The 16,341-nt window shown below is 32.9% G+C and overlaps 4 protein-coding genes across 4 annotated transcripts; 2 read left to right on the top strand and 2 right to left on the bottom strand.

Moving 5' to 3' along the window:
• Positions 1 to 2,679: 2,679 nt before the first annotated feature.
• LOC144418433 (uncharacterized) lies at positions 2,680 to 4,117 on the bottom strand. Its single transcript, XM_078109780.1, has 3 exons — positions 4,012 to 4,117; positions 2,969 to 3,064; positions 2,680 to 2,859 (listed from the first exon to the last, which is right to left on the bottom strand). Exons 1-3 carry the CDS (start codon positions 4,063 to 4,065, stop codon positions 2,680 to 2,682), a joined length of 330 nt encoding a protein of 109 aa, XP_077965906.1. The 5' UTR covers positions 4,066 to 4,117.
• A 3,871-nt stretch (positions 4,118 to 7,988) lies between these two features.
• LOC144418432 (DBH-like monooxygenase protein 2 homolog) lies at positions 7,989 to 8,641 on the bottom strand. The gene is made up of 3 exons (XM_078109779.1): positions 8,600 to 8,641; positions 8,303 to 8,455; positions 7,989 to 8,224 (listed from the first exon to the last, which is right to left on the bottom strand). The coding sequence occupies exons 1-3, from the start codon at positions 8,639 to 8,641 to the stop codon at positions 8,096 to 8,098; spliced, it is 324 nt and encodes a 107-aa protein (XP_077965905.1). The 3' UTR covers positions 7,989 to 8,095.
• A 40-nt stretch (positions 8,642 to 8,681) lies between these two features.
• On the top strand, positions 8,682 to 13,781 carry LOC144418431 (DBH-like monooxygenase protein 1 homolog). Its single transcript, XM_078109777.1, has 10 exons — positions 8,682 to 8,735; positions 8,835 to 8,945; positions 9,419 to 9,579; positions 10,027 to 10,090; positions 11,381 to 11,458; positions 11,953 to 12,094; positions 12,268 to 12,437; positions 12,949 to 13,043; positions 13,293 to 13,449; positions 13,648 to 13,781. The coding sequence occupies exons 1-10, from the start codon at positions 8,682 to 8,684 to the stop codon at positions 13,747 to 13,749; spliced, it is 1,134 nt and encodes a 377-aa protein (XP_077965903.1). The 3' UTR covers positions 13,750 to 13,781.
• LOC144418436 (uncharacterized) lies at positions 13,780 to 15,170 on the top strand. The gene is made up of 3 exons (XM_078109782.1): positions 13,780 to 13,960; positions 14,592 to 14,687; positions 14,797 to 15,170. Exons 1-3 carry the CDS (start codon positions 13,907 to 13,909, stop codon positions 14,974 to 14,976), a joined length of 330 nt encoding a protein of 109 aa, XP_077965908.1. The 5' UTR covers positions 13,780 to 13,906; the 3' UTR covers positions 14,977 to 15,170.
• The last annotated feature ends 1,171 nt before the right edge of the window (positions 15,171 to 16,341 follow it).

Here is a 16,341-nt window from a genome sequence, read left to right as displayed (position 1 = left end):
GGAGTATCCGCTTACGATCTCTTAATTAATAGGCTTCATAGACAACTAAATATCCTCTGAGGAATCTATAAGCCTGCCTAGGTTAGCTTACTTGCTTACCGATGTTTTTGCCTAACAAGCAATATACTATGCCGCATTATCTTTTTGTAAACAGTAACACACAAATTGCTTCCTGAAATCGGGGAATTCATTATAAATTAAATAATATTGCGATATTACACTCATGTCCCTCGCATTTACCGAAATTTCGTAATCGATCAATCTGCAGTGTTGCGCGGGGCGTTTTGTAAATACGAGATTGAGAAAAAAAGATGACCAATTCGAAAAGATTTTTCAACTTGATATGGGGGGAAAAGTACCTGTTCTTGGAAAACAATTGACGTTTGCGATGCCATTTTTGTTTAAATCACCGATTGTTTTCGTCAGCGTGACTTGTTATTTAAGCCGTAAAAATCGTTATTTCGGTGTTTATCTGAAATTTTCCTCGACATGTAATCGGGCAGTTTAGAGCACATTTTTATGTCCGCGGATTTCCGTTGTATTTTGAAGTAATTTTGCTTTTATTTTATTGACCCAATCGCAGATTTAATTTATTACAATTAAATAAACAAAGCAACCATTTCAAATACGTATATCGGTCTTAGATTGAATATTTTGTTCAACAGAAAAACCATTACATAATTGTTGAAAAAGTCAGCAAAATACATGTTCATCGAGTCGAAATCCCCGCGTTACGGCTTCTGAATCAGTGGCGTAATCTCGACATCTTAAGTGTCCTATATATATAAACGTTTAAGCAGAAATTACATTAAAACGCAAAAAACATACGTTTGTTGCGTGCTTAGTTTCACTTAAAACTTAGTTTAACTTCACCAGGTATTGCAAACAAAGCGGAAAACGGAGAATGTATGATGACCACTATTTGAGTATGGTTTTATGCATACGACAGAGAATAACGAAGTTGTACTCCGATGCGTTTTATGCCTAAACAATCAGAGCAATGATGCTATGAGACAAACAATCTTAGGGGGGGGGGGGGGGGGCGCGAAGTTTGTAAATTTTTTCAAAGGGGGGCGCGATCCAAAAAGTTTAAGTACCACTGCTCTAGTGTATATTTTCAGGATGCAGGTAAAGAAATATGTTACGGATCGTGTATTCCTTAATAATAATATCATAGGAATGCCGTAAGGGGGTATGAACTAAATTGTCATGAGATGACTAGATGAAACAAAAAACAATGTATCTCTAACCCCGACGATGCGTCAAGCAAGCAACTACCGAATATGTATAAATAATTCTCACTGGTATTTTAGCCCACTTTTGTTCTATGTAGTCATAAATTTAAATTTGTTACGTCTCTTTACAACTCGAGTCATAAGCAAAATTCATGATCGAAACTATGTTCCGCGGTTTCAAAAAGATGAAAATTTCTGGTTTAAACAATAAAATTTGTAATTGAAGTCGATTTACCTTATTCGAATCTGCATGTACTGTAATAATTCTACTAGAAAGCGCATAGCTCACGAGTCACATTGTTTGGAACAATAAATATAAATAATCAGATGTGAACTTTTGGTGAAATGAAAACCTTCGAAATCCTCATTCTCTTTATTACTAGTTTGCATGTGTTTCGTGAACCGTTGCATGGCAGGATTTGTTATTGGTTATTGACATTGTTAATTCTTAACAATGAAATGAAAAAAAAACGTGTACAATTTATTTTAGATCGTCGAAATGTTGAAATTTGTTTTTGCAAGTAGTTATATGCCACTTATTTAATTGTCTAACATTTATATTCAGCGTTACCACCGTCCAAATAGCATCAATTCAGACCTGTGGTATTGGTCCAAACGATGTTCTGATGTGTTCACTTTTCCACATCTATGTTACATCGCTTGAATATGCGAGCACTCTGATTTCGTATAGCTAGAAACTAATTTGTGACGAAAGACGGACCCTTTTTTATTGGCCTATACGCTCCTATCTTTTTGAGAGTAAAATTCAACCATTCTTATATTCTTCGTTTGGGGCACAGTCAAGTCGTCCTACTACTCAATAATGCAATTTTACATACTTTATTGTATTTTAGTTTTTTATAATTAATTTTCAATTATTCTAGAGTTGGGTTAATTGCGCGATAGAATTCACCACGTATATTTTCGATGATAACAGAACTTCCCAACAATTGGAAAACAATGAAAAGATATGTGTTTAATATATTTTAATTCAATGTGAAGACAAGTGCATAAAGTGCTCCCGTGCAACGTAATATAAGTCAAAATTTAAAAAGAAGTATACGGGCATTAGGCATGTCTCATTTCCAATGAGCATCAGATACTTTGCGACGCTAAACAACCGTTAAAATTCCAATTGTTATTTCTGATATCAATCAAAAAGTATAAAAAATTATGTTTTCTAATTTATTCTTCGCATAGAAATTCTTTAAAATAAATATGTGCAATTCCGATCTAAATCAATGATCAGGCAAAACAAAGCAAGAAGGGTCAAAGTTATATATGTGAGTTATATAACCTATATTGGTAAAACTTATTTGTTCTCATCTACTCGAAACTGAGTTTTTAAGTCTCTTTTTCAGCTAATTGTTGAATTTTTAATGTTAGAATTACATTTAAAAGAAAATTAATTAATTATGTGATGAACACCGTCAACGATCAAACGCTAATAATAGTAGAATAAACAGAAAAATAAAACAAGTATATGAAAAAGCTGAGGCGATTTTTTGGCATAACCATGGCTGGTCGTAATTACTGGTCCAATTGTTGTGCTTGTAACCTGACATTCTTTCACTGGAGGTGTGTACTGAGTTGTTATATTAACTGAAAGGTATGTTGATATCGTCTGAAATGCAGATGCCAAAAATCATATCAGTGGCTATTGTTAACATACCAATATTCAATTTCTACTTCATCTGAGTTTTAAGGTCAAACAGCAAGTATAAAAAACTTACTGTTTGACTGGCGTTTCCTGTTTGGCACCATAGTTGATGTTCTGCAGAATTGTAAAAATCTTCAAATTCTTCAATGCGTTGCTGTGTCCAGTTGAGCTTATTATCACAATGACGAAATGTTAGATAAAGGTTATAATTATTAACATTTGTATCCTATGACTTGTTATAATAGAAGATCACAAAATCCATAGCTTCCTAGATAGAACTTCACCAGTATCAATCGATAGACGAAGATATGCTACAAATTTTCTCCGTAAAATGGTAATACGTTAGAAATGGATGGAAAGCGGGAGAGCGAGGTCTCCAGAAGCCCTCAAAGCGAGTTGTATTTCAGAATGTAAAGTTACCTTCCCCTATACCTGTCACATTTTTAGCCTATAATTCATATATTTAATTGCCATTCAGAATCGTAATCTGGAGTGTATTAAACCTCTAATTATTGCTGTTTGAGGTAGTAAGGCTACATCATCTTGTCAAAAATGATTATTAGAGAGAAAACAAATTTATCACAAAAATTAAAACTGTTATTCCAATAATAAAATATTTAGAAATATTCAAAATGATAATAACGAAGCCAATTGCAATTCGATAAAGTGGCCAGTGTCTCAAAATATAAAAAATAAAATTGAAGTATTCCGAACTATTATTCAATGATCAACGAGAGGGAATTTTTGCCATCGTACAAATGATTACTCAATTTTACACAGGTAACGAAACAAGAAGTCAATGGTGGGTCGTGGCAATTGCTAGGAGACGCACGCCTTATCAAGAAAATTGATTATTTTTTGCCACTGCTTCTTTGTTTTAAAATACTAGCGAACACAGTAGTTTACTTCAATCATATCGGAAAAGGTTATTATTGTAGATTTAATAACTAGCTGCTTATTATTTTAATTAACAAGTTAGTCGAGTCCCCTCGAAATCGCTATCAAATTCTAAACATTATAGTAGTCGAAACCTAAAATGCAATGTTCTCTTTAAAAATCAACGTCTGAAAGTCAGATACTCTCCAATGTTTGTATTATTTCAAGCATTGATTTTACCTCACTCATGTATTCCAAAACGGTCTTTCCATTTATATCAGCAGGTTCAGTCATTTTGTAATCCGAGAGGTGAAATCCCGAAGTGTTGTCAATTCTTTAAAACATAGTTTGTTATGACAAATATGATGAATATCGAAATACAAAATATGCCGTGAAATAAAAATTATTCTTACTTTTGTACCATTGTTGAATCAATTACTAAATATGACCATGATGTATTTTGAGGCACAGTAGAGGTGCAGAATACCAAATTTATTCTAGGATAGTACAAAACAAAAGATTCGCACATTTCTTGAAGAGTTCCCAATCCCCCCTACAAAATATAAATTTTAAATACTTTTTATTCAATATTGATGGTTGTTGCATTTTAGTGAGTATTTGAATCTATGAGATTTGATTTACTTAGATTATCTGAGTAAGTATCAAGGATTTAGATTTCATAAACTCATGTTATAGTAACAATTATTGAAGAGGCATATATATAGTATATTGTTATTAGAACTTAACCGACCTCTGTCATCACTGTTCGATCTTTCGTGCTATAATCACATTCCATTTGAAGATAATCTGTATTTTTGATGATAACTCCCGGATTGAGATATCTGGATTCTTGGTAATTGAAATCGTAATTTTCATCATTGGCTAGATACGGAAGTTCAACTCCATTTCTGCAGAAAAAGTGTATTATTGCCTCAAAAACACAGATTATTTTTTGTAATTTGAGAAATTATAACACATCAATTATTGCATAATAAATACCCATAGCAAAAAGCGAAATGAAATAGCAACGAACATAAATAGTTTTGATTATTATTTGCAAATTGTTCGATTGCAATTGGTATATTGTGATTAGTGAGGTTCGTAAATTGGCGGATGTGAATATGCGGTATGTATGTAATAGGTATAGAATAAATACCTGTGGTGTCTTAATCTTAATTTTTTGCCCGCAAGATGTGAATGCAGTATAACTCTAAAGGTCGTAACATTGTCGACTCCAGAAGCTGCGAATCCCTGCAAAATAAATATATATCAATAGTTCACAAAAGTAATTCAAATCGATTCGATTTATGGCAATAAAACAATTTATTTCTTTCACCATGTGTATACTATTTGTAACATTTTACCGTTTGTATCACTTGTACTAAATGCACAAACTCAAATCCGGGGACAGCCCAAAGTGGTTAGTGCATAACCCCCGCATAAATCTGGTGTATTATTGTTATCGCGTACAAAGCTATACGACAATTATACAACGCTTTATGGTACCGCCGTATGATATCTGATAGCCTGAGCACACAGTAGGTCAAATAGGGTAAACGGCATAACATAAATGATTTTGATTTCCACATGGCTTTTGCATTTTTGCTCTCGCTCTTTCAAGTCTTTTTTTTGCCATTTCAGGTCGTAATAATGAATTGAAAAAACAAAACAAAAACTTTTTTTTTATTTTTTTTATTTTACTTTATTTTTTAAGTGTCGTTATTATGGGTATTTTATCGGTATAAAATGAAATAGGCCAATAGATTTATGAAAACGGCTTACTCGTTTTAAACACGCGGGGTTACAATGTCCTATGCTGGTGAAACTTTCTGCGCCCGGGGGAATTAAAAGTTCAAGACCGTAGGCGTAACATCCAACTAACATAATGCCAATGTCATTTTGTCTTAATGTTGACGTGTAAGTAAATCGAATTCCTGAACTGTCGCGTGCTCCTAAAAACACAATGAAATAAATATATCTGTCAATGTTCAATAGATTGTAATTTCCGCCTTAAAAAAAAGAATCATGACAAGAAAGATAGACCTATTGCTAATGCTTAAACTAAAAAGCAACCAAAATAGTCTATGTTTGCATCTACTGCATAGTTTTGTCAAGCGTTTTTACCAGAAATTAAATTTGGGTTATCGTAATGTGTTTCCAATTGAATGTATACTGGATCCCCGGGTCCACCTACAGAAAAGCCAGCTTCTTCCGGATATATCATTTCCTGTAACATGGTATGATTTACAATACATTTTACTGTGGCTGATTTTTATGTTGAGATTTATACAAAATGTGTTTTTGTAACAAAAAACTCTTTTATCATCAAATTTCACATAAAACTGCATTCCTAAAAAGTGAGTCCAATTTGCCAAACGAGCTGATTTGTTATACATTTATCGAATCATGACGTAATAATTTACTATGCTTCATATGTATACAGATTACAGATACGATACCGATGCCCCAATTGCCCATTCAAGAATGATAGTCGAGCAACTGTCGAAGTAAGCCATGTTCGATGTGTAGCAACGTGCATTTTGTTCCAGTTCTTCTTCATTCTTTGTATTAATAAAAGCATGTTTAAGTTTAAAATATAAAAAATAATATATAAGTAATTGAAATTTTCATATATCTTACCTCTAGAATGTCACCACATCCAAATATAACGATGTGATGTACAAAACGTTCATTTCCAATCTGAATAGTTGGTTCCCACTATGGAATAAATCGAAACAAATATTAGTCATGATGCATAAACATGTGCAGTAGATATTATGATAGAAATATCTCATTGTTCCAACGAACGTGCATGACCTGTACTTCAATGTTGCGCAGTTTGTGATAAAACCACACATTAGGTATTTCTTTTGTTTTCAAACTAAAACAGATCACAGATAAATTTAAATTGGTAACTTTACACTGGGCTATGTGTCGAATAAAGTTATTAAATGTAGTGATTTTTATTAGGCATTTTAATCGTGTTCAAAAATGTAAACATCCGATTCAAATTATATAAAAACGCATTGTCTTAACAATATGTTGTTTCCCATCAAAATCGGGAAGCTTATACAGTTTGCAATTGTAATATGTATCTTCTGTTGGAATAGGGAATTCTGTTGCTAGTACATCAAACGTTTTGTACTCTGGTCCAATTGGAAGGTCAACTGTAGCGCCGGAAGACTGCAGAAAAAACATGCTCTGTACACCTAAATTTAAAAAAAAGCAATAAATTTTCGAATGAATTGCTGACATGCATGAACACGAGTCACTTAATACTCTGAGGAGATAGTTCGCTTTATATTAATTGGAGTATTGAAATAAATTAAAACTGTTATATATACTAGATTAGTGGTTTTCATCCGAATTTTGTGGCACTCTATATCGATACAATTCAGTAGCTTCGCAAGTTCGTGTACAGATCCGAAATTTATAATACTATATATATTGACTGAATATAATCAAGTACCCATTATGATCGGCAATATTGTGGAACATGCAACATTTCAACAATTCTTTTGTTTTGCTAGTATATATATATATATATATATTTATAGTTTGTTTAAGTAAGAAAATAACAGACAATCAAACTATTTTACAGAAGTTCCTCGAGCCTTTGGATTGCACCGCAGAAAAGATTGAAAACTTTTGCACTAGAATAGACATACGGAGTATTGAGAAGGTAACAAAAAAAAATTAAATTTCAAAAGGTTTTATTTATTTCATAAATCACATTGAGCTGATTTTTACTGTGAATTATGTTATTCATTGGTGTATTTCATCTCTCTTGTCCTAGAAATATGACGCAGGAGAGCGAGAGAGAGAACATGCCGCAATCGTCAGCTGTGATGGCCGAGTTAAGGCGTTGAACCCTGCTCGCAGCGCTCCATCAGCAACAGACCCACTTGCTTCAAATTCACAAATAAGTCTCATTATTGTGGAAGCACTAGGTGGGTTCTCACCACCTTGCGGCTTCTGATGCATTATTTGCTAATAAGCAGTAATTTCTCACCAAATCAATCTTTTCTTTGATGTACAACTGGAAGACTTCAAAGTGAATCGACCACGTATGATAACTATGGTAATCAGGATTAAAATAAAAGATTCTAAAACTGAGTGTGTTGAAATTCAAGTATGATGAATTAGCTTTCTATGTTATGACTTCAATTGGATTCGCTATCTGTGACGTGATTGTTGCGATGACGAAAAATTTTGCGTTACTTTTTTAACACCCTGTATATCTGTTACAACAGAGAGTTTCCAACTTGACTAATTTAGATTATAAATGAACGGCAAGTGTGATTTCTGTTTGCTACAACCAAAGTTAAAGATTGTAAGCATGTATCAAAGCATTTTCAAAACCTCTCTTTGTTCCGTGGTAATCGTTTCCAGCGAGATCATCACCGGTTGGATCAGAGTCTCCAAACGCCCAAATAAATCTTTCAGTATTCGTCTGCATTGACAAATGAAACAAATATAATTACAGAACATGTAATACAAATTATGAAACAATATAAATTAACATTTTTACCTTAATTTCTCTATCGTAACCGCTCTCGCAAGCAGCGATCTGGCGTGAAAATTTAAACATTGTCCATCCATTTGATTCGAAACCTCCGAGTACTTCGATATTTTGTTCAGGATCAAGAGGTGGGTAAGTGTTTGATGAAGCTCCGTGTCTATCCTGCAAAGTAGGGGTTTCAAAAATGATACAAAACTTCGATAAACTTAATAAAAGGAAAGGAAAAATCTTGAAAGATATAATCAGGTCAAATTTCATTTATGTTGGCACAATAATACCATGGGCAATAGAACTAAATATATCTACTTTACAAATTCTGATAACAGGAAAAACAAGACAAGCAAACATCATATAAGAGCAGGTCTGGTTCAACTAATATTGATAAAATATGGTCTGTTATAAAGCAAACAATGTTACTTTTAACAAGGACTGGTGCATGTCGGTAAACATTTGAAATTCATCTGATATCAAACCTTTTTTTATTACTGACATGCTATGAAAGTAGCACAATGTGAACACCATAACACCAATACTCTCTCAGGTTATTGGAAAAACAACGTGTTGGATTGTAATAGGGTTTTCACCAAACGGAGCCATGACATCCTCCGACATTTTCGTGGGATGGGTGAAAAATGGAATCCCTACAGTAACGGTTAGAAATACATAAATCACTATGTAACTATACAATTATTAAGAGGTATTATACATATAAAAAATGCTGTATGTCGCAATTCAGTAAATATCTACATAGTTTTATGAAATACTCACATGTTCACATTGTGCTACTTTCATAGCATGTCAGTAATAAAAAAAGGTTTGATATCAGATGAATTTTAAATGTTTACCGACATGCACCAGTCCTTGTTAAAAGTAACATTGTTTGCTTTATAACAGACCATATTTTATCCATTTTAGTTGAACCAGACTTGCTCTTATATGATGTTTACTTGTCTTGTTTTGCCTGTTATCAGAATTTGTAAAGTAGATATATTTAGTTCTATTGCCCATGGTATTATAGAGCCAACATAAATGAAATTTGACCTGATTATATCTTTCAAGATTTTTCCTTTCCTTTTATTAAGTTTATCGAAGTTTCGTATCATTTTTGAAACCCCTACTTTGCAGGATAGACACGGAGCTTCATCAAACACTTACCCACCTCTTGATCCTGAACAAAATATCGAAGTACTCGGAGGTTTCGAATCAAATGGATGGACAATGTTTAAATTTTCACGCCAGATCGCTGCTTGCGAGAGCGGTTACGATAGAGAAATTGAGATAAAAATGTTAATTTATATTGTTTCATAATTTGTATTACATGTTCTGTAATTATATTGGTTTCATTTGTCAATGCAGACGGATACTGAAAGATTTATTTGGGCGTTTGGAGATTCTGATCCAACCGGTGATGATCTCGCTGGAAACGATTACCACGGAACAAAGAGAGGTTTTGAAAATGCTTTGATACATGCTTACAATCTTTAACTTTGGTTGTAGCAAACAGAAATCACACTTGCCGTTCATTTATAATCTAAATTAGTCAAGTTGGAAACTCTCTGTTGTAACAGATATACAGGGTGTTAAAAAAGTAACGCAAAATTTTTCGTCATCGCAACAATCACGTCACAGATAGCGAATCCAATTGAAGTCATAACATAGAAAGCTAATTCATCATACTTGAATTTCAACACACTCAGTTTTAGAATCTTTTATTTTAATCCTGATTACCATAGTTATCATACGTGTTCGATTCACTTTGAAGTCTTCCAGTTGTACATCAAAGAAAGGATTGATTTGGTGAGAAATTATTGCTTATCAGGAAATAATGCATCAGAAGCCGCAAGGTGGTGAGAACCCACCTAGTGCTTCCACAATAATGAGACCTATTTGTGAATTTGAAGCAAGTGGGTCTGTTGCTGATGGAGCGCTGCGAGCAGGGTTCAACGCCTTAACTCGGCCATCACAGCTGACGATTGCGGCATGTTCTCTCTCTCGCTCTCCTGCGTCATATTTCTAGGACAAGAGAGATGAAATACACCAATGAATAACATAATTCACAGTAAAAATCAGCTCAATGTGATTTATGAAATAAATAAAACCTTTTGAAATTTAATTTTTTTTTGTTACTTTCTCAACACTCTGTATGTCTATTCTAGTGCAATAGTTTCAATCTTTTCTGCGGTGCAATCCATAGGCTCGAGGAACTTCTGTAAAATAGTTTGATTGTCTGTTATTTTCTTACTTAAACAAACTATAAATATATATATATATATATACTGGCAAAACAAAAGAATTGTTGAAATGTTGCATGTTCCACAATATTGCCGATCATAATGGGTACTTGATTATATTCAGTCAATATATATAGTATTATAAATTTCGGATCTGTACACGAACTTGCGAAACTCCTGAACTGTATCGATATAGAGTGCCACAAAACCCGGATGAAAACCACTAGTCTAGTATATAAAACAGTTTTAATTTATTTCAATACTTCAATTAATATAAAGCGAACTATCTCCTAAGAGTATTAAGTGACTCGTGTTCATGCATGTCAGCGATTCATTCGAAAATTTAATGCTTTTTTTTAATTTAGGTGTACAGAGCATGTCTTTTCTGCAGTCTTCCGGCGCTACAGTTGACCTTCCAATTGGACCAGAGTAACAAACATTTGATGTACTAGCAACAGAATTTCTTATTCCAACAGAAGATACATATTACAATTGCAAACTGTATAAGCTTCCCGATTTTGATGGGAAACAACATATTGTCAAGGCAATGCGTTTTTATATAATTTGAATCAGATGTTTACATTTTTGAACACGATTAAAATGCCTAATAAAAATCACTACATTTAATAACTTTATTTTACACATAGCCCAGTGTAAAATTACCAATTTAAATTTATCTGTGATCTGATTTAGTTTGAAAACAAAAGAAATACCTAATGTGTGGTTTTATCACAAACTGCGCAACATTGAAGTACAGGTCATGCACGTTCGTTGGAACAATGAGATATTTCAATAATAATATCTACTGCACATGTTCATGCATCATGACTAATATTTGTTTCGATATTTTCCATAGTGGGAACCAATTATTCAGATTGGAAATGAACGTTTTGTACATCACATCGTTATATTTGGATCTGGTGACATTCTAGAGGTAAGATATATGAAAATTTCAATTACTAATATATTATTTTTTATATATTTCCCGTAGTAAAATATTCACATACTCTTTCATAAGCTGGCGTATAAAATGGTGTATAACTCATTTGGTCAAACAATAAAATGACAGTAATCTTATCAAACAAAATAGAAAAATAGTTTTAAACTTAAACATGCTTTTATTAATACAAAGAATGAAGAAGAACTGGAACAAAACGCACGTTGCTACAGATCGAACATGGCTTACTTCGACAGTTGCTCGACTATCATTCTTGAATAGGCAATTGGGGCATCGGTATCGAATCTGTAATCTGTATACATATGAAGCATAGTACATTATTACGTCATAATTCGATAAATGTATAACAAATCAGCTCATTTGGCAAATTGGACTCACTTTTTAAGAATGCAGTTTTATGTGAAATTTGATGAAAAAAGAGTTTTTTGTTACAAAAACACATTTTGTATAAATCTCAACATAAAAAACAGCCACAGCAAAAATATATTGTAAATCATACCATGTTACAGGAAATGATATATCCGGAAGAAGCTGGCTTTTCTGTAGGTGGACCCGGGGATCCAGTATATATTCAATTGGAAACATATTACGATAACCCAAATTTGATTTCTGGTAAATACGCTTGACAAAACTATGCAGTAGATGCAAACATAGATTATTTTGGTTGATTTTTAGTTTAAGCATTAGCAATAGGTCTATCTTTCTTGTCATGATTCTTTTTTTTTAAGGCGGAAATTACAATTTATTGAACATTGACAGATAAATTTATTTTATTGTGTTTTTAGGAGCACGCGACAGTTCAGGAATTCGATTTACTTACACGTCAACATTAAGACAAAATGACATTGGCATTATGTTAGTTGGATGTTACGCCTACGGTCTTGAACTTTTAATTCCCCCGGGAGCAGAAAGTTTCACCAGCATAGGACATTGTAACCCAGCGTGTTTAAAACGAGTAAGCCATTTTCATAAATCTATTGGCCTATTTCATTTTATACCGATAAAATACCCATAATCAAGACACTTAAAAAATATGATCAAGTTTTTGTTTTGTTTTTTCAATCCATTATTACGACTTGAAATGGCAAAAAAAAAGACTTGAAAGAGCGAGAGCAAAAATGCAAAAGCCATGTGGAAATCAAATCATTTATGTTATGCCGTTTACCCTATTTGACCTACTGTGTGCTCAGGCTATCGGATATCATACGGCGGTACCATAAAGCGTTGTATAATTGTCGTAAAGCTTTGTACGCGATAACAATAATACACCAGATTTATGCGGGGGTTATGCACTAAGCACTTTGGGCTGTCCCCGGATTTGAGTTTGTGCATTTAGTACAAGTGATACAAAAGGTAAAATGTTACAAATAGTATACACATGGTGAAAGAAATAAAGTGTTTTATTACCATAAATCGAATCGATTTAAATTACTTTTGTGAACTATTGATATATATTTATTTTGCAGGGATTCGCAGCTTCTGGAGTCGACAATGTTACGGCCTTTAGTGTTATACTGCATTCACATCTTGCGGGCAAAAAATTAAGATTAAGACACCACAGGTATTTATTCTATACCTATTACAGACATACCACATATTCACATCCGCCAATTCACGAACCTCACTAATCACAACATACCAATTGCAATCGAACAATTTGCAAATAATAATCAAAACTATTTAAGTTCGTTGCTATTTGATTTAGCTTTTTGCTATGGGTATTTATTATGCAATATTTGATAAGTTATAATTTCTCAAATTACAAAAAAATAATCTGTGTTTTTGGGGCAATAATACATTTTTTCTGCAGAAATGGAGTTGAACTTCCGTATCTAGCCAATGAAGAAAATTACGATTTCAATTACCAAGAATCCAGATATCTCAATCCGGGAGTTACCATCAAAAATACAGATTATCTTCAAATGGAATGTGATTATAGCACGAAAGATCGAACAGTAATGACAGAGGTCGGTTAAGTTCCAATAACAATATACTATATATATGCTCCTCCAATAATTGTTACTATAACATGAGTTTATGAAATCTAAATCCTTGATACTTACTCAGATAATCTAAGTAAATCAAATCACATAGATTCAAATACTCACTAAAATGCAACAAACATCAATATTAAATATAAAGTATTTAAAATTTATATTTTGTAGGGGGGACTGGGAACTCTTCAAGAAATGTGCGAATCTTTTGTTTTGTACTACCCTAGAATAAATTTGGTGTTCTGCACATCTACTGTGCCTCAAAATACGTAATGGTCATATTTAGGAATTGATTCAACAATGGTACAAAAGTTAGAATATTTTCTATTTTACGGCATATTTTGTATTTCGATATTCATCATATTTGTCATACCAAACTATGTTTTAAAGAATTGACAACACTTCGGGATTTCACCTCTCGGATTACAAAATGACTGAACCTGCTGATATAAATAGAAAGACCGTTTTGAAATACATGAGTGAGGTGAAATCATTGCTTGAAATAATACAAACATCGGAGAGTATCTGACTTTCAGACGTTGATATTTGATTAGAACATAGCATTTTAGGTTTCGACTACTATAATGTTTAGAATTTGATAGCGATTGAGACACTGGCCACTTTATAGAATTGCGATTGACTTCGTTAATATCATCTTGAATATTTCCAAATTTTAATATTGGAATAATAGTTTTAATTTTTGTGGTAAATTTGTTTTCTCCCTAATAAACATTTTTGACAAGAAGATGTAGCCTTACTACCTCAGACAGCAATAATCGACGGTTTAATACACTCCAGATTACGATTCTGGATGGCAATTAAATTTATGAATTATGGGCTAAAAATGTGACAGGTATGTACAAGGTAACTTTACATTCTGAAAAACAACTCGCTTTGAGGGCTTCTGGAGACCTCGCTCTCCCGCTTTCCATCCATTTCTACGTATTACCATTTTACGGAGAAAATTTTTAGCACATCTTCGCCTATCAATTGATACTGGTGGAGTTCTATCTAGGAAGCTATGGAATTTGTGATCTTCTATTATAACAAGTCATAGGGTACAAATGTTAAAAATTATAACCTTTATCTAACATTTCCTCATTGTGATAATGAAGCTCAACTGGACACAGCAACGCATTGAAGAATTTGAAGATTTTTACAATAATGCAGAACATCAACTATGGTGCCAAACAGGAAACGCCAGTCAAACAGTAAGTTTTTTATACTTGCTGTTTGATCTTAATACTCAGATGAAGTAGAAATTGGATATTGGTATATTAACAGTAGCCACTGATATGATATTTGGCATCTGCGTTTCAGACGATATCAACGTACCTTTCAGTTAATATAACAACTCAGTACACACCTCCAGTGAAAGAATGTCAGGTTACAAGCACAACAAATGGACCAGTAATTACGACCAGCCATGGTTATGCCATGAAATCGCCTCAGCTTTCTCATACACTTGTATTATTTTTCTGTTTATTCTACTATTATTAGCGTTTGATCGTTGACGGTGTTCATCACATAATTAATTAATTTATTTTTAAATGTAATTCTAACATTAAAAATCCAACAATTAGTTGAAAAAAAGACTTAAAAACTCAGTTTCGAGTAGATGAGAACAAATAAGTTTTAACAATATAAGCTATATACCTCACATATATAATTGTGACCCTTCTTGCTTTGTTTTGCCTGATCTTTGATTTAGATCGCAATTGCACATATTTATTTTAAAGAATTTCTATGCGAAGAATAAATTAGAAAACATAATTTTTTATACTTTTTGATTGATATCAGTAATAACAATTGGAATTTTAACGGTTGTTTAGCGTCGCAAAGTATCTGATGCTCATTGGAAATGAGACATGCCTAATGCCCGTATACTTTTTAAATTTTGACTTATAACACGCTGCACTTTATGCATTTGTCTTCACATTGAATTAAAATATATTAAACACATATCTTTTCATTGTTTTCCAATTGTTGGGAAGTTCTGTTATCATCGAAAATATACGTGGTGAATTCTATCGCGCAATTAACCCAACTCTAGAATAATTGAAACTTAATTATAAAAAACGAAAATACAATAAAGTATGTAAAATTGCATTATTGAGTAGTAGGGCGACTTGACTGTGCCCCAAACGAAGAATATAAGAATGGATGAATTTTACTCTCAAAAAGATAGAAGCGTATAGGCCAAATTAGTCTTTCGTCACAAATTAGTTTCTAGCTATACGAAATCAGAGTACTCGCATATTCAAGCGATGTAACATAGATGTGGAAAAGTGAACACATAAGAACATCGTTTGGACCAATACCACAGGTCTGAATTGATGCTATTTGGACGGTGGTAACGCTGAATATAAATGTTAGACAATTAAATAAGTGGCATATAACTACTTGCAAAAACAAATTACAACATTTCGACGATCTAAAATAAATTGTACACGTTTTTTTTTTCATTTCATTGTTAAGAATTAACAATGTCAATAACCAATAACAAATCCTGCCATGCAACGGTTCACGAAATACATGCAAACTAGTAATAAAGAGAATGAGGATTTCGAAGGATTTCATTTCACCAAAAGTTTTTATCTGATTATTTATATTTATTGTTCCAAACAATGTGACTCGTGAGCTATGCGCTTTCTAGTAGAATTATTACAGTACATGCAGATTCGAATAAGGAAAATCGACTTCAATTACAAATTTTATTGTTTAAACCAGAAATTATCATCTTTTTGAAACCTCGGAACATAGTTTCGATCATGAATTTTGCTTATGACTCGAGTTGTAAAGAGACGTAACAAATTTAAATTTATGACTACATACCCTAGGGTTTCGGCCCGGTCATAAATGGCT

Source organism: Styela clava (assembly GCF_964204865.1).
Source record: "Styela clava chromosome 15 unlocalized genomic scaffold, kaStyClav1.hap1.2 SUPER_15_unloc_1, whole genome shotgun sequence".
Classification (NCBI taxonomy): Eukaryota; Metazoa; Chordata; class Ascidiacea; order Stolidobranchia; family Styelidae; genus Styela; species Styela clava.
This window is presented reverse-complemented; position numbering and strand designations above follow the sequence as displayed.